The sequence below is a fragment of the Mesoplodon densirostris genome, chromosome 9, assembly GCF_025265405.1.
Source record: "Mesoplodon densirostris isolate mMesDen1 chromosome 9, mMesDen1 primary haplotype, whole genome shotgun sequence".
Lineage (NCBI taxonomy): Eukaryota > Metazoa > Chordata > Mammalia > Artiodactyla > Ziphiidae > Mesoplodon > Mesoplodon densirostris.
Window position 1 is genome coordinate 89,854,639 of NC_082669.1, and position 27,045 is coordinate 89,881,683.

At 48.1% G+C, this 27,045-nt stretch overlaps 1 protein-coding gene across 1 annotated transcript in view; it reads left to right on the forward strand.

Annotated features, from left to right (window-relative positions):
• Nucleotides 1-27,045, forward strand: part of SND1 (staphylococcal nuclease and tudor domain containing 1) — a 424,779-nt gene that overhangs the window by 308,306 nt on the left and 89,428 nt on the right. The window contains exon 16 of the mRNA XM_060108309.1: nt 19,073-19,182. Within this exon, the coding sequence (XP_059964292.1) occupies nt 19,073-19,182 (110 nt within the window). The remainder of the gene's footprint in view (nt 1-19,072; nt 19,183-27,045) is intronic.

The following is a 27,045-nucleotide window of genomic DNA, read 5'->3' on the forward strand; positions in this document are numbered from 1 at the left end:
CTGCCATTTATAAACCCTGTTATGTAGGGCAAGTTATTTAACCTATCTTTGCCTCAGTTATCTCATCTGTAAATTAGGGGTGCTTTAAGTATTAAATAGCATGACGCATGTTTTTTTGAAAATACTTAATCCGGTGCTTAACCACAACGGAAGATACCACTCAGATTACAGTAGCTGTTATTTGTTAGACTAATTTCTTTGTGATCAGTCTATATTCTCTTGATATATGTCAAAAAAAAAAAAACCCTTTCAATGATATGTAAACCTCGCTGTGGTAATACCAACTACTTCCTAATGTGTTTTTTAAAAGCCAGCATAGCCTATCAGATTATCTGTCTGCTCAGGAAAAGACATCCAAAAACAGAATTCCATAGGCTAAACCAGGACCCTGGGCAGCCTGAGTAAGACGAAGTGCATTCAGCCCAACTGATAGGATTCAGTGGCAAGAATGTCGATATGGCTTATAATCTGTGCCTCATAACCAAGTTGGCATGTGACTTTGTGTAGGTCATTTAATTTCTCTGATTTCCTGTTTCCTCCTCTGTGAAAATACAGAGTTTGGGCTGAACGATTTCTAAGGTTCTTTCCAGCTGTAAAATGTGATTCTGTACATGTGTAGGTGATACATGTAGATGTCCTTAGAGTCATTTCCTTTCGTGTTTTAGGCTGGAAACCTAGGCGAGATAGGCAGTGTGGATTTCCTCTCCAACTTTTCCTTTAGGTTCTGTGTGTTATAGAACTGTCATCAGTGTGTGTGCTTTCTAGGTCCTTTGTACATGAACTTGTATTAAGCCATGTCCCCCAACCCCCTTCTTCTGTTGAACGCTGGGTGTTAATCCCTTTTCCATGTTACCTTGTTAACTTTGACCCCTGATTCTTGCCTCATTGAATCTTTGTTCTCATCTGATATATATTAAATAAGCAGGTCCTCAATGTCTTTACCACAAAAGCACTGAATTCAAGTGCTGTGATTCATTCATTCCTTTAACGATCTTTTTACTGCACTTTCACCCAGCTTCAGGCCACCCTTTGCAGCCAGATTATTTTGCTGGACTTCAGCTCTGAGTTGTTTAGATGTCCCCCTACCCTGTAGCTCAGTTTCTTTGCTATTTAGGGCGATCACCAACCTTTTTATCCATCTTAGAAAGCTTGTAGGCTTTCTCTCCAGAAAATGCCAGATACGGGAGAAAAAGGGTGTAACCAGCTAAGGAAAGAGAGGGCGCTTGAAAAAGCATTGTTACTCAAAATGGCAAATAGTTTAATACGGCTGGCATGTCTCCTGTAAGAGGGACAATGGTTAAAGATGAGTCTAGGAAGTCAGATTCCCCATCTTTGAAGGGCCCTGTATCCACGCTGCTTAGATTGTACCACATAGAGAAGTCGTCGATGACTTTGAGTCTTGAACATTCTTAGTGAATGATGAGTCTGAAGAAGGCTATCAGTCTTCTCTTCAGAAAATACATGACCACACAAAGATTTTCATACAGTTTCATTGGATTGGCAAACACTAGCCCAAGCCCATCCTTGACCCACCCCATCCCTGACCAGGTTAGGAATCCCTAAGGTGAGTAATAGGAAGCAGTGAATGATGGGTAATGCGTTATGTCTTTTTTTTCTTTTTAGTTTTAGAAATGATTATTACATAGTAAAGCACACAAATCTTAAGTATACAGCTTGATTCATTTTATGTATGTAAAAGTACACAGATAACTGCAAGTAACCAAGTAAACCACTACCCATGTCGAGATATAGAATATTTCTAGCATCCCAGCAGGCTCTTTCACGGCCTTCCTCTCAAAGATAACCAGTATTTTGACTTCTGTTGCCATAGATGAGTTTTGCCTGTCTTGGACATCATACCTGGAATCATAGTCTTATTTTACCGAACTTTATTTTACCCAGCTTTTGTCTGAGATTCATCCGTGTTATTAGATATAGTGGAAGTCCCTCCTTTTCCACTGCATTATCTATTTTTAAAAGATTACTTACTTTTACCGCAATACGAAGACTAGATTGGGAGAATCCAAACTGCAGTCAGGAAGTCTGGATAGGATGAAGAGGAAAGAGCAGATCTGGTTAGGAGGGTTCTGATCTAGAATTCTGGTTGTTTGATAATAGAGGATGGGAAAAGAGAGGTCGCTTTTCTAGCTTGTAAATAATAGAACGTTTGCAAGGAGAAGGTTATTAGGTCACCTTTGAGACCTTGAACATTCGATGCCTGTGGATTTTTGCAGGTCTAGATGACTTTGGTAGAAAGGTCAGAACTAAAGATGAAAACTTGGAGCATCATCAGCTTATAATGGAATCTGCAGCACAGGGAGTGAATGTGATTGCCTAGGATTGGGGGTTAGAGGAGGACACAGCTGTGAAGGTGCAGGTTTAAGGGGCAGTCAGGAGAAGAGGTTCTGGGCTTCCCTGGTGGCGCAGTGGTTGAGAGTCTGCCTGCCGATTCAGAGGACACAGGTTCGTGCCCCGGTCTGGGAAGATCCCACATGCCGCGGAGCGGCTGGGCCCGTGAGCCATGGCCGCTGAGCCTGCACGTCTGGAGCCTGTGCTCCGCAACGAGAGAGGCCACAACAGTGAGACGCCCGCGTACCGCAAAAAAAAAAAAAAAAAAAAGAGAGAGAGAGAGAAGAGGTTCTGACCGCAGAGACTTAGAGAAATAGGAGGGGCACCGGGCGGAAGGGTCAGCAAGGAAGCCGAGCCAAGAGCAGCGTGTGGGTCACAAAGACATGAAATTTAGGAGGAGGCTTGGTGAGGTGTTCTGTAGCACCTCTCCTCTCCCACCCCTCCTGTATGTTTGTATTCTGTCCGTATATGTGCCTGTCGTCCACACTGAACTGTGAGCTCTCAGAGGAAAGGCGCTGTGTTCCTTCCCCTACTCATTACTTTCCAAAATCTAGCAGAGTCAGTCTTTTACCTGGAAGTGCTCATGGAATGTCCAGGTTGCACTTATTTCTAAGGCAGCCCTGAATTGGATGCCCTTCCCTGATGAGCCCCTGAGTCTCCTGGGGGGGGGGTCTCTTGATGTGGGAGCTTGGGCCCAGGAACAGAGCTGGTTTCAAAGCCCAGGCTCTGCAGAGCCCGAGGGGCAACGAGCAGCGGCGCTCTGGGAACGCCCTCCTCTTCAGCAAGCTGGGCGGCGCCTTCAGTTACATAAGCTGTGTGTGTTCTGGCAGGGAAGAGCTGCCTGAGTGAGTGGTTAGCAAAAATGATTTGTGTGGAGTTATTTTGAGACCCCACAGGAGGGAATGGCAGCCAAACCCTGCAGTATTTTAAACCGCATCACTCATCTACAAAGATTAATCCATTACAGAGTCTCAGCCAGAACACTGGTAACGGGGAAATAACAATCTTTAGGGTCCTAGCAGATGATAAATGCCAGTTCTCCCGGTCCACACAAGGTGAATTCAGTGGTTTAGACCGAACTCAGTGCCTCCAGATTCTCCCACACATACTCCTCTGTCCTGTCTGCCCTGAGGGCTGGAAGTGGCCGTGCAGATTTCCTTCTGTGGCGTTGGCCTGGGTCACTGTGCAGCAGCAGTTTGATTGTGCTCTCATTCGCTGTATAGGATGCAAATTGGCTTTCTAATAGAGGAGGGAGCCCCCTTTCTGTGGTCCCCAAACACATCATTTAGCGATTGGTCTCCTTTTGGTTCCAGGCTGGCCAGGAGAAATCCCTCCTTCCCCTTCCAAAGCATTCACCTTTCTCCTGACTTAAGCGTGAACAGCTGTCGAAGGGTGGGTCAATTACAGAGTATAGAATTTTCCCATTTAGCGACATTAGCAGAGACAGCCTCCATCAGAAGCGCTTCCCTTGTCTTTGTTTCCTCTTGGCTGTTTTGCTGTGAAATTGCCTCCTTGCTCCCGCACCCTCTTGCTGACAGCTGTCCTCTTTGCCATTCAGGAGCCAGCACCTCCCTAGATGGCTGCCTGAGATGGAAAAGGCCTTCTCCCTTTTTCTCCCTGGGTCCACAGTTGTGTAGCCGGAGAGTTCCATGTGCTGGGACATCTGATTGCCTTCTGATCCCGAGGGATCCGTCTGGGCTAGATGTGTTTTAGACACTTGCTAGGCTGTGGAGGGAGGGTCCAGAAAGAAAGAAAGAACCCTATCCATGACTGTCCATCTTATTATATATATTTTAGAGAACAATTATTTAATGACACAAACTATGGAAACTGAAAAATAGTTACATAAAACGGGCAACCACGTGGGTATACAGCTTTTCAGAGCCCCCCAGATTCCTTATAAGAACGTGCCCTCTGGCATTTATTTTAAACATAGGGGCCTTGTAACAAGCTTCTTATACCCCAGCACTGGTCCTACTAGGCAGATGTGGAAGGGGGCACACTTGAGGAGAAGCACTGCTCACGCTTGTGCATGTGAGAGAGAGAGAGATGGCTTCCCTGCCACTTGCACCCCAGAGGAGCCGCTGTCCATGGTCTAAAAGGCTTCAGCTGATGGCATTTCTCTCTGGTGGTGATAGTGGACAAGGCTGGCCTGATGGGGCGTGGGGCTGGGATACGGTAAAGCGTGAACTTGGAGCAGAAGGAAGTGAGAAGACGCAAACAAACCAGCATCGAAAGTTTTCAGGATGATAAAAGGGAACCTACAGGCAGCCTAGGGCTCGGGAAGACACCTCCAGGGTGTGAGGCAGCCGAAGTGCAGCTCGCTGCTCCTTTTCCCCTGGAATGAGGCTTGATTGTCACGTACGCTCTGCCAGGGAATCCACCCGTTCCTGTCTCTGGCCTGTGCCCCTTCAGGCACTCTCGCTGCGTGTCCGTGCCCGTCAGTAGGTGGGTGCAGCCCTGGTGTCACTTCCCCACAAATAGCAGTTTCTGATTTGCGTCATCACGGCCACTGCGGTCTCCTGAGCGCCTCCTTCCTCTGCTCTTCAGTCCGCCTCCCCCCACTCCCCTCTTCCCGCCCTCTTTCCTTGAATGTGTGAACACATGCGAGTGTGTGCACATGCACACACCCCGCCTTGGTTGTCACAGCACCCGGAATCGCCATCAGGCAACGCGCTTGATTGCGAGCTGTGTTTGGGGAGTTGATGGTCCCCACCGTCCCTCAACACACCACTGCCACTTCCTCACCAGTCGCACCCTTATCAGAAATCACGATGTGGGGCAAGCTTCTCATCTGGGGGCTTATGCCTCATGCTGTCCTTCAGCTGTGAGTAATGAGCCCACTGGAGCAGCGTTCCTGTCCCTTGAAGACGGGCCCAGCCTGAAGAGACAGATTAATATCTCCCATTCACTGCAAAAAATCAGGCAGCTTGTCTGTCAGGTCCCCGATTTTCTCCCTCCCTGTCCTCCCTTCTCTCCTGCTTTTCAAATGAAGCTTTGTACCCGGCGTCACAGCTCAAATCCTGATGCTCTGGTGCCCTGTTGCCACACTGTGACAGGAGCTAAAAAGCCTCAATTAAGTGCGAGCCGTGCTTTCACAGTCCCACTGGCCATAGTGACGACTGAAATCATCGTTTCTTCAGGGCTGCATCAGTGGAAGGCAAAGGACGCAGAAATCCCTTTCTTTCCCTCAGGTCTCCCAAACAGGGAAGATAATCACTGCAGTAGAACAATCTTTCCCTGAATTCTGCAAAGTGGATTCTAGACAGTGGTTTGGATCTGCTGTTCCTTTTTATCCCCGATAGCCCTGTGAATGAGAGAAGGAAATGAATAGACGGCTTATCACCGCACCACCGGGGTCTCCAAGACAGAGTGGAAGCTGGCTGGAATGGAGCCCGTGACGGCCTCCGCCTTCCTCGGGATGGGCTCCACCTCTCCCCACAGTCCCTCGAGGGCTCCCACGCACCGGGGGTCCCTCCTGCACGGGTGGAGCTGTCTCTTGCCGCAGCCTCCTGCTTGGAGGAAAAGTCTAACTCTGCCCGGTCCCCGGGAGACGGGGCTGGTACGCAGTCTCTGCGCACTCCTCCCTGATCAGTCCAACTCAGGCAGCAAATTTCCCCTCCAAAGGTGCCTCTCTCCTCAGCATGTAGGAAGGGTTGCTCCCTAGTGAACGAGCCCCGCCACCACAGCAGACGTTTAATTAAGTCGACTAGAAAGGTGTTTCCTATCGGAAGAGGCCCTTCATATTATCTAGGCTTAAGGAAGAAAAGCAGGAGAATGGTAGGCAATCAAAACCCACGTCTTGTGCGGGTGTTTAGTCTGGAGAAAATAAGTCATGAGGATGAGAGGAAAGAGATGTTGTAATGTCTTCAGATATTTGAAGGGCTGTCAAGTGGGTGATGGATGTTTTATGTGGTCCCAAGGAACTGGACCCGATTTTAGAAGGCCTGGAGGGTCAGGTTGTAGATTTCTGATTTTATGTGGTAAACTCTTGGAAGCCACTGAAGGGTTTTGAGCAGAATACTGTGCTTTAGGAAAATTAATCAGGCAGGAAGAATCAGGATAGGGGAAAATGGAGGGAAGGTAGGTAGATCAGAGGATTCTTGGCCAGAAGTGACAGGAGCTTGAACAAGCAGAGTTAGGTTGAGAATTGAGAGGATTCCATGGATCATATAAATAACTATGGAGGTAGAATTAATGGAATCAATAAGATGTAGCAATCATTAGGTTATATGGATAAAGTAGGGACAAATCAAAGATAAGGGAGATTGTTAGACTGAGGGGTTGCTAGTGCTGCAGTCGGCATAGGGGACAAGGAAAGGAGCAGGGGCGATTTAGCAAGACGATAAGTTTGTTGAGTTTGAGGTATTGGCAGGACGGTCAAGGGGGAGATATCTGTCAGACACTTGGATTGTGTCTAGAGCTTAGAGGACAGTTGAGGCTTACATCTCTGTAGGTTCTGGGTGATCACAGTGATGGAGAACATGAAAATGGATGGGCTTTCCAAGGAAGGGTGCAGAGAGTGAAAAGAAAGAGGCCCAAGACATAATTGAGGGCAACAGCAGGAGACAAGACGAACAGCCCAGAGAGAGGACCCCAGTAGAGGGGAGGAAAGAATTTCACTACAGGGCTGGGGCACACTGTCGCGTGCCATATAGAGATGGAGTAGGACCCCTGCTGAGAAGAGGTGATGAGATTTGTCAGCGAGGAGGTTACTTTTCCAAGTAGAGTAGAAAGATCAAGTCTGAGTAGCAGCAAGAAGTATGATAGTGAAAGTCTGTTGTCACGGAGTGGACGGAAGCAGTTGTGGTGAGAAACAGAGATGGGCAACTCTGGAAATTTCCAAGTTTTGAATGGGGCCTGTGGGAGTAGAGTGGGAATAGAGGGGGCAGATGGCAAGTACAGGAGAGATGACATTCCTAGAACAGGGTGCAGGAGAGCCAGTGTGCGGGCACACGCCTGTGCTTGATGTTGGCTGCCTCAGCTTCCCTTGAGCCACATTTGCTTGCTTTTCACCTTCTCAGCAACATGACCGTGGGCTTTTTTAGTATCTTTATTATTATTATGCTATTACCTGTACTGATCTTCTGGTTCTGGGAAGTTAAACTCTGTCTTGCCTCACCTTTTTTTTTATATATATATAACTTTTTTTAGGGGGTTTGTTTTGTTTTTTTTAGTTTATTTTTGGCTGCATTGGGTCTTCGTTGCTGCACGCGGGCTTTCTCTAGTTGTGGCGAGTGGCAGCTGCTTTTCATTGCGGTGCATGGGCTTCTCATTGCGGTGGCTTCTCTCGTTGTGGAGCACGGGCTCTAGGCACGCGGGCATCAGTAGTTGTGGCACACAGGCTCAGTAGTTGTGGCTCACGGGCTCTAGAGCACAGGCTCGGTAGTTGTGGTGCACGGGCTTAGCTGCTCCGCGGCATGTGGCCAGACCAGGGCTCGAACCCGTGTCCCCTGCATTGGCAGGCGGATTCTTAACCACTGCGCCACCAGGGAAGGCCTGAACTTTTTTTTACCCAGCTTACAACATGCTTTAGAGCAAGAGTAGGCAGACTTCTTCTCTAAAGGGCCAGAGAGTAAATAGACACTGAAATTTGAATTTCATACAGTTTTTCACAGGTCACAATATTTCTTTTTCAACCATTCAGAAATGTAAAAGCTGTTCTTAACTCATAGGTTGTACAAAAACAGGCAGTGGGTTAGATTTAGTCCTCAGGAAGTTGTCTGCTGACACCCCCCCCTTTTTTTTTTTTTTTGTGGTACGCGGGCCTCTCACTGCTGTGGCCTCTCCCGTTGCGGAGCACAGGCCTCGGACGCGCAGGCTCAGCAGCCATGGCTCACAGGCCCAGCCGCTCAGCGGCATGTGGGATCTTCCCGGACCGGGGCACGAACCCGTGTCCCCTGCATTGGCAGGTGGACTCTCAACCACTGCGCCACTAGGGAAGCCCTACTGACCCCTTTTTTATGATGCTAACCAAAAAAAGTGAAGGCCAGTCTTCATCCACAGCCCAGAATTCAAGCTACTTATCAGGATAGGATGTATTTCTGTATCCAAGATCAGCCTGTGGTCTTAAAGAACCTTGGCTTTTCAGAATTCCTCTCCTTTTTGGCTTGTTTTCATTTATTTCTTTTAAGCATAAGGGTAGTGAGGTAGAAGGCTCTTCCTAAGAGCTTCTCAGCTCTCAGATTTTTATTCATTGTCCTTGCTTTGGGGGGTGTTAGTATTCCTGACAGTAGCTGGGTTTTTCCTTCTGCAGTTCCACTGGCTGAGCATACTAATCTCTAGACACTGGGATTTCACTTGCCTCAGGAGAAGCTCAGAGAAATTTTCTCTGAGTGGGAAGCTCAGCAAAGGCAGTGGTTTGGACGTGTACTCCACACATCTCAGAACCATTTGGTTCCAATAACAACACAGCTTGGTTTAGAGAAAGTCACTCGAAATTTATGCGAGTGAGCACCTTTTACATTTGCCTGCCAGGTGTGTGGCAGGATACCTTCTGGAAGCTGGTAGTCGCAGGATCCACGTGCGGGTTTCTTGTGGCTTTCTCCCTACCCCTGGAGCTGTCCTCTACCAGCCTGGACAGGAGATTCAAACGGCTCTCTTTATCCATGAACATGGAATTTAAAAGACCAAGATTGGGGTTTGGGGGTTACCGAAAATGACATTTATTTTTATAAATCTGAGTTTCATTTGATTCAGAGATAAAGTACCATGTTTAAAATAAGTCAGGAAAAGCAAAAGTTGAGGTTCTCATAGAAACCAACTCCCCCTCGCTGCTCAGACATGGCTTTGTGCTTGTTAGGTGCTGTCGCCATGGTGCCACGGCGTTACGCGAGAGCTGGAGCCGTGGAGTTCGCTTGTCGCTGGAAAGACCACTGTGGGCCTAGCGCTTGACCTCAGATGCTTTGTCTTCTGTGTACTGAGGCTATGAGGTGGCTGTTTTGATATGGATAATTAGGAGAAACTCAATGGAAAATGTTTTTAGAGGCACGGTTGTTTCATTCCGCTCCTAGCTGGTGGTGGTATTATTGCAGCTGCTGCTTACAGCAAACCCCCAAATGAACATGGGTATCGGGAAGCCGACAGCCCGCCATCTCCAACCTCCCCTTCACAAACACACCCCCAGAGAAAGCCTGGCTGGCTTCTTTATGGCCATGGGCTTGGCATGTCATGGGAAGGGAACGGCCTCGTTCCTCAGTCAAGAGTTTTCTCTCCCTTTAAAAATCATTCTTTTCAGATCTTGCTCTGCGGTGGGGAGAATCATAAAAGGTTATTCTGATGCTGGCCTGATTGTTATCTGCCACACCAGCTCCACCTGAAAAAGCTCTCCTCCCTTTGGGGAATGATTCTTCGGTGTCTAAAGCCAATGATAAACCAAGTTGGATGAAGCCAGTTCTGCACACTGCCTGGCTTGCCAGACTGAGAGCCGGCAATCCAGTGTGAGGCCTCTAAGCCATCCCTTCCTCGTCTCCTCCTCAGACAGTGGTCAGTGATGTAGCATCTAACACTCACTCTCCTTAAAGTCCCAGAAGTAAGAGTTAGTAGATTTCCTCATGAACTCACCAAGCATTAACTAGTATGCATACGGGAACTGAAAGGAGGACATTGTTATCACAGGTTTGTTGCATCTATTTTTGCTGGGGTTTTCTCCTCTCTGGCATTTATTTAGCACACAGTTATTGAGTATCTCCTTACTGTGGCTCCAGAGAGAACTAGCATACCCCTCCCCTCAAATAACTGCAGAATGGGATCCACCATTGACAGGCTGATAACTGGAGATGAAACTCGAGACGTCACCCCTCTCCTAGCGGTCACACTATTGTGACTTGTGCCTGAGAAACTCGTCCCTCCCTTCTGTAGATGCCTCCCTCCATCCCCCCCTTTCCTCAAAGGGAGCCGAAATTCCCGTCACATTGTGGAGAATGGATCTCATTGCTCCTGTCCCCAATTAACTTCGGCTTCTGGTCTTTCAACAGATGCATCAAACATTAGCAAATCAGGGCAACCTAACAAAAGTCTCTCCCCAACAACTGGAACTATGAAGTAAAAACAGCTTCAGTCTCGGCTTTTGCCCAGTTCCGACTCCCTGACTACCACTACCTGAGGAGTTTGATCCCTTTAATTAGGATTCCTTCCTTCTTCTTTTATCCCTTTATTCTCGTCACTGAAAGAGCCTTAGCAGTGACGTGTTCCAAAACTGGCCCAGAAGATGCTGCCTCCCCCGAGGTAACAAAATAGCGGTTTAGAGAACAAGGGAGAGAAGAAAGAATCTGAGACAATGCAAAATCCTAGTTTCATTTCTGACCCTTTCAGTACAAACTGAGGCCTTGTATCGTGTAGAACTAACTCTTGGGAACCCACCGGTCTACCGTTTGCCTTGCTGTTTGGGCCATCTTGGGAATGTGAAAATATAGGACCAGCTGGTCCGAGGTGGGACGGTTTGCCACTCTCAGTTGTTAACTGACTCACTGACGACATTTGCAACTTGAGACCTCCAAATGATTTCTGCTTTAAAGCTTATGAGAGAGGACTGAGAGCAAGCTTTTCTGGTACACGAGATGCATTACATTTCTGAGCTCCAACAATGTACAGTGGTTTGGCTTTGCATGTAGATTCATGATAACCACGTTGCTTCAGATTAGGCGGGTGGCCTGTCCGCCTCTGCCTGCTGTGCCGATGGCTTAAGAGGTCTGGATTCTGCCCTTGATGCTTAGGGAAAGAGTAGAAAAGTAAGAATGTGTCACTTTTCTTGGACTACATATGGAGTTCAATGTCTTAACTCTCTATGTGAAGTGGGGTTTTTTAAATTTTGTTTTTCATTAGGGGGAAGGATGGCAGGGGAAAGTATAGACGTGGAACTCATTGAATGTGGGGGTAGAAATCTCTGCTGAGAGTCTGTGAGGTATAAGCTGGCCAGCCGCAGCAGCAGGAACTCAGGCAGAGGCATTGGAGTGCAGTCAGTGTGACAGGAAGCTTATTTTGGTGTTCTTTCTGTGCCTCGCCTTGTCCTTGACGTTTACTCCAGGGGACTGTATTAATGTAGAAAGAAGGGAGAGGTGTCCGTGGTTTCCTATCTGGGAAATGTACAGCATTTCATAGCGTGCTTACCCAGGGCCTTAGAGACCAGGGATGAAGATGCTTCGTGACATGAGAGAGTCTAGTCCTCTCTCCCTTTCCCAGCTGTCTGTCCCCCAGCCTACTTAGCTCCACTTTATCTGCTAGCCAGCCATGTGCCGCGTGCTAGCCGATAAAGCCTGTGTTTGTTCTGAAAGCCCCACCAGAACGGCCGTTTTGTCTCCGCTATGGTTTGATCAACAAAATTTGTTAAAATTTCAGGGAGCAGTATTTAAAGCAGAGGTATTTTGACTTGAATATTACTTAAGAAGTTTCTCCCTAAATATAGGAAGTAAAACCATAGCTCCCTGGTCTGGGCTGCTTTCACAGAAGCAGAGGGATGGGCTTTGTGGCCACCTTTCGGCTTTAGGATCGAATAATTACCTTTTCATTTCCATTGGGAAACTTACTGATGACCCTGTAGTCATCCCCACACTAATATTTTCCGATATTTCGTCCAGATTTTCTTTCCCCTAATAATTGCACCCCCTGTTTTTAGGCTAAGCATTTTCCCTCCTTTTTGTGTTTACACCTTTCAAATACTTGCAGATTGTTATCGTGTCACCCTCTTAGTCACTGCTCAGCCGAGCTGTACAGATTTAAGCACCTTTTATCTGGCCTTTCCAGGCAGGCCTGCCCACCCCCGAGTCATCTTCCACTGCTCTCTGAGTGCGCTCCGGGCATGGCCGCCTGGAGCCGAACATGGGGTCACGGGCGGGAATTGTTTTCCTCCTTTGTCGAGTTGGAAACTGAACACAGCTGCGGTGCAGCAGCCTCAGGTCTCGCTCACACTGCTGGTCGCTGCTGCCCACGTCCCCTGTGTATTTGAGTTGCGTTTCCCAAATGTGCTGATTCAAAGACCCGTGGGGCAAAGGGTGTAGCTGTGCTTTCTTTTTCGTCCTTGAAGTGTTGTGTCACCATGGGGAAGTGGGATGTGTGTAATTAGGAATGCTGTCAGCCCCTCTCCTGGTATTTGCATAAGGTCTATGACCCTGACTGTTCAGGAACCATTTCCTTCTCTGTGTATGGACTTCTGTCCCAGAAGTATTTTTCACAGATGCTCATTCAACATTGATTGAGGATCTGTAGTGCCGCTGTGTGCTAGGCAGTGTGTCAGATGCTAGAAAGATCTGAATAAGATACAGTACCCACCCTAAGAGGCAATTTAGTTTTAGTTTAATTTGGGTTGGAAATGCCAGATTCTCACATAGGCTTGCTCATGGTAGCAGTGAGAGGAGAGAGCAGATTTATGGGAACATCCATGAAATTCCTAAACAGCATCCGAGGTGAGGTCAGATCTCCCAGATCCCGGAGCATAGAGGGCGGTCGTGGGTCTGGTAGTTCCACGACCTCGCTGCAGGTCTCTGGTGTTAGTGCTCCGGTGCTGATGCAGCACACTCCCCTCCTTCCTCCTCCTCCTCCTCACGGGCTGATGTTCTGCATGCTGCCCGGTTCAAATTCCAGAAAGAATCTTTCTCACCTGTTACCTTTCATTTCTCTTTAGACAGAGCTTTTTTTCCCCCCTCTGCCAGCCTGCTATAAATTTGACTATCCTTGAATCAAGTGCAGTAGCAGCTCTCCCCTCCCTCCCTCATTTCTCACCTTCTGCTCTGACCTCCATCCCCAACTTCTGGTCCGGGGAGAGAACAGAAGCCAGGGTCACGTGCTGGACAACAGCTGCCTGAGGCTGACCCTTACTTAGCAAGGGACACGGCAGTGGCGAGCCCATGATTGACTTGTCTGGTGCATCCTCCCAGTGCATCCACCTGCCATAATCCAGTTATGTGTTATTTCTTTTTTTTTCTTTTTTTTTTTTTGTTTTTTTGCGGTACGCGGGCCTCTCACTGCTGTGGCCTCTCCCGTTGCGGAGCACAGGCTCCGGACGCGCAGACTCAGCGGCCATGGCTCACGGGCCCAGCCGCTCCGCGGCATGTGGGATCTTCCCGGACCGGGGCACGAACGCGTGTCCCCTGCATCGGCAGGCGGACTCTCAACCACTGCGCCACCAGTGAAGCCCTATTTCTTAACATTCTTCACCCTACAAACTGAATGGTAAATTCGGTCACCAATAGCATACTTCATACCATGGCAGGGGAAAATAATATTGTCATGCTGCTAATTAAGCTTCACTAGGACAAAGCCAGTCTTTTTCATCATTGAGTTTTCACCTCCCAACCCAGTGCCTAGCCCAGAGTAGGCACTGATGCGTATTTGTGAAACGGGGGGAGGGAAGGTCTGCCGAGGGAACTCACCAAGTATCTGAAGTAGGCAGAGGGCGAAGGTGAGGTCTGCGTGTGTCCTCTGCCCTTGCCTCCATAATGTCCATGTAGTAACGAGCACACAGTGGACAAGCAATAATCACCCTCAACCTATCCTTCCAGTTGGTTACTGTTTCCACTAGAGTTCTGTTTCCTGCTGTGAATGCCTGGTCTCTTGTTTGCTGGACTAAGTGCCACTGGGAAGCTGTCGCTTCTAGCGGAGGCAGATTTGCCACACTTGCCATACTTCCCTTTCACTCCCAGTAAAGAAAAAGCCACCATGCTTTGAGCCCAGGTTGATTATCATAAAACTCAACATACAGTGTAAAATATTCAGAACGATGCACGACTCTCTCACATAGCCATCAATAGAATCTTATATAGCCATTATCGTATCATTAACAAGAATTTGTACTTCTCGTTCCACAGCTGACTGACCAAAGTGTTTGTGTTAACTGACCTAGTTAGTCAATGTCTCTAAATGTATAATTTCTTTTTAACAGAATGCTTTTATAGCCCAGCATTTTACATTTGAAAGGAGGCACCCTATACTCAGGGAGTCAAGCCTTGGATGGGAAATCTCAAAAGGGCATAGCCCAGATTGTAGGATTTTCTGGCCAGGGGAGAATTTGGAGCTTCTTCATTTTACAGACAGAGACCTTGGGGCTTGGAGAGGTTTTATACTTCGTCAGTGGCAGAGTAGAAACCAGAAATGATGTGCTGATCGCTAGCGATGAATTTTCTCTTTCTAAACTGTACACGATCAGGCACATCCTCTTTCTGTTTTGTTTTTAAGTAGTCTTGGTCAGCCATCGTATCCCAGAAAGCATAGAAAAGGTATGAGGAATGATGGGCTTTTCGCTACAGGCAGGTCTGTCTGTCAGGCTTTAAAGAGGTCAGGGAGCCTCCGGAGCAGGGGCGGGTGTGTCTGGCCTGCCTCTCCCGCATCTGCCCTTGGCGGAAGTCAGCTGCACCTGCCCCAGGGTGGGGGGGTCTCTCTCTCCATTCTGCCCCCAACCCCGACCCCATCGTAGGGAAGGAAATGTTCAAGAATGTTGGGGAACTTTTATTTTTTTTAAACAAAATGTTTGTGGTATATGAATGGCTTGCCCGTGTCAGGGGTGAGCTTGGCGGTTGACCTGCACCTGTGGTATTGGGAGCGTAGCAGACTTAATGTGCCCTCGTCAGGGCCTCATCGGGAAAGACAGTGGTTGGTGGTGATGTGCACGATTCAGAACCGCAGGCTCTTCCCGGCCTGGCTGTGGAGGGCTTCTGGCACCCAGTGACACCTCGCTTCCTCCTCGCCGTCTCGGGCGCTCACCTGTGCCGCCGGTGAGCCTGCCCAGCTCTGCCCCTGCAGTTGCTTTCAGAGACCCCAGCTTTCTTTCCCGTGACACGCTTTCTTTAACCTTTTCTAAGTCTGTTGTATCGGTAACAAGGCGGCACAGCCAGCCCAGCACTGCAGTGGCCTTTGAGTCAAGGTGCAGCGTGAACGGTGTTTCCTTACTGGCCAGGCTCTTGGAAAGGGAGGGCTCGGCGGGCCTCTTCTTGCTGATGGCACGTGGCCTTCCCCTGCTTTCAGCAGCCGTGTCTGTCCAGCTTTACGATGTTACCTTGTTTGACTTGCTCCCTGTTAGTGGACAGCATATTTCTCGCCCTGTTCCTTGATCCCTTGGGACACAAAAGCCAAGTCCCGAAGCTGGTAAGTAAGCACTCGGTGTAGACTTTGACCTCTCCAGGAGGGCCGTCAGGGCCGCCCGGTGTTCTGTCTTCACACCCCAGTCTTCTCCCAGGGTTCACCAAGCCGTGGGCCTTGCCCCACCAGAGGTCTTCAGTTAATTCAGTGTCATAACCGTATTTTTTTTCATTAATGAAACAGAGAAGACAGCGTGTCACATGTAGTCACGATTGACCACTACTCTGTGGAAACTTTGCTGTATATGTGTACATACCCGTATTTAAGTGTGGGGTGGGGTCATAATCAACGTTAAAAGTTTGAAAAACGCTCGTCTACACAGTCCGTCTACAGAAGTAGCTTGGCTCATAGGTTTCTAACACTCAGATATCCAATATTATAAAAACTGTTCCCGCTCTCCTGGCCCCAGCTGTGAGCCCTGGTCTGCTAATAGATTCCATCTCACCCACACACGCCCTGTTTTGGGATCCCGCCTAGGGCTGGAACCTAGGGGTTCCCTGGCCTCTGTGCTCTGGTCCAACAGTGCCTGCACCTCTGCTACGGTGACAACCCGGTGCCGAGGGCCCGTCCGCCGTTACATGTAAACCCCAGCTGTGTCTCCACTCACCTGCCCGACAAGAAATCAAGTCCCCAGGCCCTGCACTCCTACCTTGTCTAATACCCTCTGGGGACAGCAGTACTCAACTCCAAAACTGGGGTTTTGCTCAGTAGCTTTAGCATCTGACAATCTAGTGTTTAGATTGGCCACTTAGTAGCTTGGTGATTTGGGTCCTTATGTCAATTCATAGATAGTCAAGGATGCTCAGTAAATACTCATTTTTCCCACTCTTTGTTCTCCTAGCGCTTATACCTGGGTTTAGCTGGGTTTCACTGTTTGATACCTGCTCCCACTGGGTCTATTTTTAAGACACAACTTCTCTCTATCCTAGTAAGTAGTGTCGACTAAGCCGTCCCTGACCGTGAGCTGAGATGTGACATTGAGACAGGTTTTGACTGGGAAGGGGTTACTTCAGAGGAGACAGGTCCAAGAGAGGGAAGAGTCAGCCCAGCAGAAAGGGAAGTAAATGATAAAAGCAGAGATGGTATTCTTGTTCTCAAGGAAATTTTCTGTTCGCTTTCCTTTCTCTTACCTACCTGCCTGACAGGAATTGATATGCTTGGATGTGTTTACTTTTTCCACTTAAAGGGCAGGGAAACATCCTGATTCAGCTTTCTCCTCTTGAAGAGCTGGAGCCCAGCTCCTGGCAAATAGAGGGACAGTGGAACGTAGGCCCTCCTTCGCCTCTGGGTCCACATGCAGTGGTTGGTGTTTGGTCACCACGGGCCCATGGGTTTCTCTCCAGGAAGGTGATCTGAATCCATTTCAGCGTGATGTGTTCAACTCCCTGGGTTCACGGGGCCATCTTGCTTCTCAGTTTAATCAGTTGGTGGTCTCCCAGGATTCAGAGAGGGCTGCTGGGGTCTCTTGCTCTCTTGAGACTTCAGAATACCAAGGCAGCTACAGGGATAGAGTGGGGACATCTGCTCAGCTAGGGAGACTCTTTGGGTCCTTTAAGTGACACAGCAGTCCCACCAACAGCACCCCAGTTCTGCCCCATCCACGAGTCAGAAACAAACTGTTACTCTTGTTTCCTCAACAGTGCTTTACCTATGGTTATGTGACCAGAAGTTTCGGTAGAATTGTTTATTTTTCTTTCTGACAATTATAATTTTTGCTTCGTTCACAGATACAGAATGAAAAATGTTTTTGGCAGTTAATGTTGTAAGAATCATGGCTGTCTTTCATTTTACTTGTTCCCCCATCTCTCCTTTCAAGGTTAATCTCAGGCTTTTTGGTTCTGTGAGTTTCTCGATGTCTTTTTCAAAAATCGGTTCCACTTCTGCCTCAGAGCCTGGCACTGAGGTGCCGGGAGAGAGCGAGGCAGCCCTCGTGCTCTTGCCCAGGTGACACTCGGGTAGGCCTTTCACCATCCCCGTCTTCGCGCAAGCAGGATAGTGGTCCTGGCGCCAGCTCCAGCTGCTCTCCTGCTGTGGTTTCTCTCCTTGTGCCGTGCTCCCCGTCCAGCGTTCTGTTTGATGTCATGTGTTCCTTTTTTGAGGCTTGGAGAGAAAGCTCTGTTCTTGAGCTTCTGAAAGACCAGGGTATACACTATTACCTCTCCTCCGAGCTCCATGACCTTGAATCTGTGCTGTGGCCAGAAACATGAGCAGCCACCTGGCTTCATCCGTAAGGGATGTACCTTCTGTCCCGGCAGTGGTGGCCCGCCTTCTCCCAGAGGCTCCCAGCGGGTGTCTGCTGCCGCGCCTCCCTGTGCCAGATCTTTTGTAACTTCACCTGGGGCTGTTTGTAAATAAGAGGAAACACGTTCCAGTCCTGCCTTCTTGCCAGCAGTTACTTAGAGACACGAGCACTAAGTGCACATCCCTCCTCACACCCCCGCATATTTTGATTATTTTCTTTTCCTATGTCTCTAGCCTAGTTCAAGTTTTGGCTTCGTAATTACAGCTGCAGTTTGAATATTTTGGAAATATTTATAAGTCTAATCCAGACATTAAAATGTGACATAGTTCATGGCCTCTCACAGGTGACCACTGTTGGTGATAAATATTTGAAAAATGAATGATTGAATCAGAGAGAAAGAAGAGGCAGCCTCCCTTGGTTAGGAGCACCTATATTGTATAAAATACTGTCCCTGAATACGTAGGAGTGTGAAGGGTAAGATTTTGTCCTCAGGAATCTTACAATCTAGTTTGCAGATTGAAAGATGACTGAGATTCTGAGAGTGGGTCATTGTGTCAGTGATAATAATGGTAAAATAAGAAGAGCTAAAATGTATTGAACCTTTCCATATGTCAGGCATGGTACTAAATATTTTACCTAATAATCTCCCCTAGTTCACCCAACAGCCATGTGAAGTAGGTTTTTACAAATAGGACAACTGAGGCTTTGAAAGGGTTCAGTAACTTGGCCAAGGTCACAGATCCTAATAATTTACAGTTAGGGTGTGAATCCAGGTCTGTCTGGCTCCAGACACCTGATACTTCATCAGGATTCTGTTTTTTCTGTCTCTCCTTCTGAATGACATACCGATGGTACTGTTGTCCCAAATGTAGCCAGAGGAGAGAGGGGGAAGCTTATTTGAAGAGGAAAATGACACCAAGTTAACACTTTAGAATTGGATGCGAAAGTCAGAGAGTAAAGAGAAAATGGCCGGAATGGCTCTCAGGAGGCAGAATGGCTGGGGATATCAGTGTAATTTAGGTGAGAGAGCCATTTATGTAAGTGATGGTTAAAGCAGTGAGACTGTAGGCCCGTAAGGAGTGAGGAGTCCGAGTCCAAGATGAGGATTCATGCCGCCTGTTGGGGTCTGTGTGTTTCCTGCATATCTTATTTAGAACTCCCCGGATGGTCTTAATAATTCCCAGATTCTGTGACTGGGATCCCCCCTTCGCCGTTGCTGCTGTGATAGTGTTAGTTTTTCCCACCTCCGGCGAACTAAACGCCTCGCCTTCGACCACTGCCTCTGCCCTACCTCGTGTCACGGCATTCTGATCAAATGCCTGTCTCGTTACAAGGGTCAGGGGACCATCCCTGCTAGACACCAGGCCTAGTGGACCCCTTTTCATCACAAATTCTTCTTTTCTTCTGACACAGGCATCGAATGCCCCCGAGGAGCCCGGAACCTCCCAGGCTTGGTGCAGGAGGGAGAGCCGTTCAGTGAGGAAGCAACGCTTTTCACCAAGGAGCTGGTGCTGCAGCGAGAGGTAGGGCATCTTCCAGGGGCTTCTTGGATGAGGAGGGGGAGAAAGTGGGGCTCACTCGCTCTGATGGCGGAGATCAGTCCGTCCCTTTTTCCGGTGCTCGGCCTTCCACGGCCATGATCCGTTCTGTGTCTGCCCACATCCCGTTCCCTGAGCCCTGCTTCACTGGCCAGCCGCCCTCCAATTGTTCCTCACCGTGGGCGGCCTGAGATGTGGGATGAACACCAGGCCGGCCCAGCCAGGATCCTAAGGCTGAGAGCTTACGGCCTTGCAGTCTCCTCCTTGGCGAATTAGCTGAGCTGCCTGCCTCCAGCTGGATTTAGAAGCTTGACTAACCCTGTCAGGGGCCAATTTTCTTTGAACGTTTATTTGTATCTTTGAGTAATTGCATTTTCTGTGGCGGGTTTTCTGACTTAATTTAATTGTATTTTTGTTTCTGCCTGTTGGGCTGACTCTTGCAGGCAGGAGTTAGGCTGCTCAGCTGCCATGGTGCCCATCTACCTGCTAATTTTTATCAAGTCGTAGTCAACAGATCCATCTTCTTTCCAGGAGTATGCCAGTCACTCATCCTGCTAGGTGGGCACAAAAAAGGAACAGTGGGGAGTGTGCTGGGCTCAGGCTTAGGGTTTTAGATCTGCCTTTTTCTTTTCTTTTTTTTTTTTTTTAACAAACCCATAGGGTACCTCCTGCTTTAATGCAATATCGTAATACACACCGTGAAAAAGATTATGGGGGTTCTAGAGGTTATCTTGCTCATGAGTCTTTGTAGGTTTTTGGGAGCAGATGTGTGGTCTTCTTTGGGTTGCTAAGTGGTACAGATACCTGTTTATAAGCCTCCGCATCTCTCATTTTGATTTGAAACGTCAGTGAATATATTGGGGGGTGGTGCTTAATGCCCTTAATTGTCTCATCAGTCTCACATTCTGCTCTATTTTGTTTGTAGTCAGATGTATTTGTTTGTGAAGAAGCCATCCTTATGTTGGCATGCAAGGTGTCTTTCCCCTCCCCCCTGTTTTGTAACTCCACAACATAGGTTGAATTGTTATCAGTTAAAGATAGCTTCCCACTAGAGAAGTATTTCAAGAATCCAAACACTCCTGTTGTCTGTCAGTAGCTGTTGAAATTTTTTGACATTGCACAGGAATTAGGTCGAAGGCGCAGATATTTTAGAATTCCCCTCTGTAATATCCCCTTTGGATAATGAACTACAGAGCTGTTTCATGTTGGAATAAGCAGGTGAGTCCCCTCAATGTCGTGACTTAAAGACTTTACAGAGGGAGTAGGAACAGATGTTTTTTTTGTTTTGTTTGTTTTGGTTTTTGGGTTTTTTTTTTTTTTGCGGTACGCGGGCCTCTCACTGGTGTGGCCTTTCCCGATGCGGAGCACAGGCTCCGGACGCGCAGTCTCAGCGGCCATGGCTCACGGGCTCAGCCGCTCTGCGGCATGTGGGATCTTCCTGGACCGGGGCACAAACCCGTGTCCCCTGCATCAGCAGGCGGACTCTCAACCACTGCGCCACCAGGGAAGCCCAGAAACAGATGTTTGTTGGTTGGTTGTGCTTTGGACAGGGGGAGGAAATCCCCTCACTGGACTGCCCAAGATGTGTGTTAGTGACATCCTCATCACTTTCTCTAAGTCACCGTTCTGTTCGTTGCTCACCATACTCCTCTTCCTGTTGTTTCCCGTCTCCTAAAGCTTCTTTCCCTTTCTTTTTCAACTCTTGTTTCCCCAGCCACTTTTCTTCCTGATCATGTTTCTGGCCCGCTGGTGATATCCAAAAGCACAAGGGGGTCAAAGAGAATACTGACCACTGAAAGGAGTGAGTGGCCCAAAACTCTTTTACTCTCTCATGGTTATTATGACCTTACCTTTGTCTGTGTATTTGCTGATATTTGATTGTTGAAAAAGATAAAAAGTTTTCCTCATTTTCGTTGGTGCATCTGACATGTAAGTTTGTAGATCCTTAGTGTAATCCAAAGTTGGTATTGATCTTTCTTGGTTGTAATATCCCCATCTTTTGTAGCCGTGGGTTGGGGCCTCTTGATTGAGAACCTTACTACATTTTCTTAGCTGCTTGTATGATTACTTGGGCTGACTGTTTTGAAAGGTCTTTATCCAGAGGAAAGATGGGTATGGCCTAAAGAAAGGATAACTTGAGATTCTGACTAAAGGAACCAGTTACAGCCTACTCTCCCGGGCATTTTCCTTTATATAATATATGAAAACTCTTTTCTGAACGGTGTAGGAATGCAGAGAGGGTTTTGTTTTGTTATAGGTTTATTCACTTACTTCTACCTGTATAGTACCTTCATTTTTATTCCAGGGGTTGTCCTGGGGAGCGTTTCTCTTTGCCACCTTCCCCCCCACCCCCCAAGGATCTAGAAAAGCCTGATGGATTGGTCCTCAGACCTAGAGGTCCTTCCCACCCTTAGGAGAAGGGCCACGGGGTTTCCTGGATGGCTGAGCAGGGGTCCGCAGCCTCACACCGCACACGCCTCTCACCTTCAGGGCAGCCTCCACTCCAGGAGCTCCTCTGGGGCCGAGCTGCTGTCCTGTTGGCCGAAGTTGAATGGGTTTTCTTACCTTGTGCCCGTTCCCTTGATAATCACATTTAGCTCAGGTAATCAGGTGTTGTGAAGATGTGACTGGCCTTGATCCTGCCCCACCCCTCCTTTAAATTCTTTTTTATTATCTTATTTGGGGGCCAGGATTTCTCTACCCCCTGCCTGCTTTTCCCAGTCGCTGCACGTCTGCACTCTCGTGTAGGAAGGGACTTAGTAGCACATGGATCTCATGATTTCGCAGCCCCTCCTGGGCCCCGTGTGTGACCCCACAGAGACGTGGCCATTAGGTTGGACTGCAGAACCCATAGACTGAATTGAGGAGGATGTGAAGTAGGGGAGAGACTGTGTAATGACCACCACCCCTAGGTCAGCCCCTGCCGGGGAGCAGACAGAAAGCTGGGGTGTGGGGTACCTGGCCCTGAAAAGCGACTCCTTGTTTATGAGGTGGGTTGTCTTAGCTTTGGGCAGACAGAGCAGGAATTGCTGCCTGTCTGCTTCTCAGGTTTGGGTGGAGACAGACTTGTAGTCTTTCCATCCCATATCCTCATGTGGAGCCTGTACCGTCTCACATGAGACTCCTCTCATTTCAGCTGGCCCCCATTATCTTGAGACCTGAGAGCCCTGCTTTCCTGGAATGTGTTTTTACGATGACACGAGTCAGGACGGAGCGCCTGACGTTTCTGGCCCTCACTCAGCTCGTTTTCCTGAGTGTCTCCCCTGCCACCTTTCATCACCTTTCTTCTTTTTCTCTGTTTTTCTCCATGGTCGTTCTCCTCAGCCACTGGTTCCTCGTGGCTTTTGTTCCTTTCCCTGAGTCGGGAGTCTGGAAGGACTGTTCAGGTCAGTGGTCTGGGTGCTCCGGTGGTGCCGCCAGCTTCAGGTCATGAACAGTAAGCTAGACACCATGTTGTTACCTGATTCTCTTTGTGACCTTGAAGGCCAAGGCAGCCAGGAAACTCTGAAAGGCCTTCAGCCGTTCTTCTCAGCCTCACTCAGCTGGTGTATAGCAGGGATGGGCAGACCCGGCCCACTGCCAGTTTTGTAAATAAAGCTTTATTGAAACACAGCCATACTAACCTTTTTATGTACTGTCTATGGCTCCTTTCATGTTATAACAGCAGAATTGAGCAGTTACAACAGGATATATGGTCTGCAATGGCTAAAAATATTTACTATGTTTTTATCAAAAATGTTTGCTGACCGTGCTGTGTAGGTTTTGCCAAGTGGGTTTAAATGGCTTGGTACAGCCCTGAAAATGAGTTTGTTCTCATGTCCCCGGCCTTTGAGGCCGGGCTACTTCTGGACCACACAACATGAGATCATTGTGTCCCACCGGACGGCATGTGCTTGGTGACACCCCCTTTGCCAGGCACACCCCCTCCCCCTATACAGCTGCCTCTTTCAGGCATTTCCCTGCCACACTGCCAAGGACAGGAAGATCTGGTGTAATTTCCCAGATGGGGAATTGTACCCGTTGCTAGCGTCTTCCCAGAAGTAGTGGTGAGAGAGAGCATTAGATAACCGGCTTAAAAGTGCAGGCTCCGAGGTTTTCACACGCCAGTTATCATGTGGTCCTGGGTAAGTGATTCTTTTCTGCCGTGGCATTCCTATCTAAAACATTGATCCAGCAATCCCAAGCCATCCTCTTCCTTTTGAGGCCCTTCCTGTGAATAAAACTGTCATTTGGGATCTCTCCACACCTTCGTTTCGGAAGGCCACCTAGCCAGCCCTCGCTCACTGACCCGTTGCTGCCTCTACAGCTCCGCTGGGAAAACCTGCGCTTTTAGAGCGGGGGGATGTAAAGTATTATTAAAGGAGATCAGTGCCGCAGTTGAACCCTCTTCACAATTCCAGGCTGTAGCGGGTGCAGGTCCCAGGGAGGGGCTGGGGGCTCATTTCCAGGGCCTTTCTCCGTGACCCCTTTGTCCTGAGATCTCCGAAACTGCCCTTTGCTGCTGCCTGGAAAATGACATCCTCGTGCTGGACAGTGAGCCGAAAACTCTGGCTGCTGCCCTGACCTATTTCCCTTCTTCCTGCTGGCATCAAAAGGGAGGATGTCCCCCTGGGGAGCTCATTCTGCAGGCTGCAGTGGCCAGGGCTCAGTCCTGGATGCCCTCCCTCCCACTACCCGTGCTCTTTTAAAAACAAAAATGCATGAAAGCATTACAGGCAACTGTTGCCGTTTCAAGAGCAAGTATTTATGTTTCAGAGAAATATGGACTCAGCAGTGAATATTGGTATATATTTATGGAGGGGTTTGTCTGGGAAAGAATACTTAAATAAAAGGAAAGTGGTTCCTTCTCCTTTGTTTCAGCACCAAGTGTGCTGCATCTTGTCTGAAAAAGATAAACCGGTCTAAGCAGTTCACCACTGATGTAAATAGTGTTTTCCCCACGCCCTGTCTTTGCCCAGAGCACTGTGGTATGTGCCCTCTCACCCTTCCTGCTCCTGTCTGTCTGTGCAGGCCCCCTCCCTGTCCAGGAGACGTGTGGGAGGTGGAACAGGAGCCACGTTACTTCTCCGGATCGAGGCGATGAGGATGGTTCCAGCCATGGGGAAATCCACCAGGGTGGAGGACACCCACAGCTCTCCGACTCTTGTCAGTGCCGTGCCCCTTGGTAGCCCTTGCTGAGCCGGGAATAATAACCTACTGGAAAAGCAATCCAGCCGTCTAGCAATATTGCACTTACTTGTACAAAGACACCCTATTCTAGATTATCTCTACCACTTCCCAGGAAAGGGAAGGCAGTAAGGCCAGCTTTCTAAACAGCTCTTTTATCCCAGGAGGCGTTAAAGGCTATTTGGGGACTAAGGCTTTTCTCACCTCCCCGCACATTCTTGACAGTTCATCACCCACCAGGGGTCTTTCAGTCTGTTTTTTCAATTAATTTAAGACTATTTTCTTTGACAGGGGAAGTGGGGGGCTCAGGTAAAGACTCTCTGTCTTAATAGTGATCAGTCTTGTATAGCGTTTTCTAGTGCCAGAGTTCTTTCATATATAACATTTTGTTTTAATCTCACAGCAAACTTATAAGAAAAATATTACCCCAAGATTTACAGTTCTGGAAACTAAGATGCAGAGTGAACTGCCTCTATTCACAGAGCTTATTGTAGGACAAATGCTAAAACCCAAATGTCTGTATTCCCAATCGAGTGCTTTTTCTCCCCCAATCTTGCCAGTTTTGCTGTTAGAAGGTGGTCATTCTTTTTAGCCATGCTGTGTATTTCTCAACCCTCAAATGTCTGGAACTAATAAATTAGTAAAGGATCTCCCTGGAGGTCCAGCACTGACTGAGTGGTCAGTGCCACCGAGTCTGATTCTGGGGTCTCTCAAGACTGCAGAGGGATCTGAGGAATTTGCTGTGACCCTGCCTCCCAAAATATCGACTCTCCTCTTGTCACAGTTCTTGTATCTTTTGACTGCCTGATTCCTGCTTCATCTGTTGCTTGGCGTTTGTGGGCCTTAATTTTTGTATGATTCCTCGCTAACCTGCCTTCATATAAGTTTCCTCATGTATATCCATATTTCTATTTCTCACCTTTCTTAAAAGAGAAATCTTGACTTAAGTGCATTGTTTATAAATACGTAACTCCCCGTTGCGTCTGGGATGAAGTTTAATCTCCTTAGTTTACATATATCCTTGATAACCTTTCAACTTCATGTATCACCACTACTCATTTCACAATCTGCACCTCATCAGAACTGACTTTATTATACTCAAGATTCCCCATACATAACATTCCATTCCATCTCTCCCACCCCTTGGGCCGGCTTAAGCTCTCCTCCCAGTATACCAACCACCCTCCTTCTTTGCTCTCTTATTCCCACCTGTCCTCCTCTCAGAAGCCCTCCCTGGATCTCTCAGGCCTGGTGAGATGGCCTTTTGTCAGTCCCCAAAGCTCCTTGTCTGTACAGACATCTGTCATGGACTGGCCAACGATGCTGAAGGGATCTGTCTGTATTGGTCTCCCCACTAGATTGTTGGCTCCTCAAGGTCAAGAAGCATGCTTTGGTCTTTGTTTTTCGTATCTTACCTCGTGTGTAAGAGGTACTCAATAAATGTTCATTAAATCGACTGATTGATTCCCTGTGACCTAATTCTGGAGATCGGGAAGAAGGCCTGTTCTTGTCTGTTACAGTTCTTCCGGAAAGCTCTCTAAGCTTAGCATTTGTGGGGCGGAGAGGGAGTCTCTGGAGTATAGAGGTTGGACACACAGCTGCTAATTTAGGAACTTCTCATTGAAAAATTCCATTACTCAGACCTGACTGTGTGCTTCCTATGGGACCCTGACCTCCCTGGGTCTCCTCATCTTACAGATGGGGTAATGAGATAATGGTATTTGAATGTTTTGTTTTGTTTTGTTTAATTCCAGAGTTCACAAAGAAAGTGTTAGTGTCCCTTCCCCACTCTCCTAATATAGGCTACTTGTCTCTTTCCCTCCCTGGCTGTTTTCCATCCTTTGCTTTTGTTGATCTAACTATTAAATGAGGTGAAGCGTTTATTTTGAAGTTCAAATTCCTGTTCACTGATAGGTTGTAAGCACCACATGGATACCAGGCTGTTATCTGCTCACTTACAGCCCCTTCATTTCTGGGCTCCTGGCCCTTGCCAGGTATCTCTAAAAGCTCTAGAAGGAGGGCCTTCAATTCCCATTCTAGTCGCATTCAGTGAAAGTGGCATCAGAGTGAGAATAGGTGAGGCTAAAATGAAGACTGTCACATTGTCCTTTCTTCCCCCTTCCCCTGGCTGCTGGTCTCCCTTATCGGCTTTTAAACTCCTTGGGAGCCAGTCACCGGTCTCTTCCCAAGCAAGCTCAGCAGCATACGCTGATGGGTGCCAGCAGTGTGCCGGCTCCAGTGGGATTCCTCTCTGCAAAGCTGCCGGCTCAGCTGGCTGTTGTCTGTTCCCCTATTCTTCAGCTTGGAACTTTCGTAGCTAGTCAAGCATAGAATTGCATCTATTCTTCTGAAATAGCTGCTGGGCCTAATCCTTCATTGGCTTGGCCAAGATCCTATTACCTGTAATTATGTCATACAGCCTGACTGGTAGAGGTTTGATAGGCCTCACTGCCCTCCAGAGGCTAGTGTTCGCATCCCGGGCTGGCTCTTGGGATTGTGGGCAGAATAAGGTTTAGGCCCACAAGAGATTTGGCCTCCTTAGGATATATAGGAAGGTCTCAAGAAAGTAATTCTATCTCAGGGAAGCAAGTCCTTTTCAGCAGAGGGATTCTTCCTTTCCCTGGACAATGGGTCCCTACTATTGTAAACTCTTCCTTGACAGACTTCTGTATTTTTTCTGCC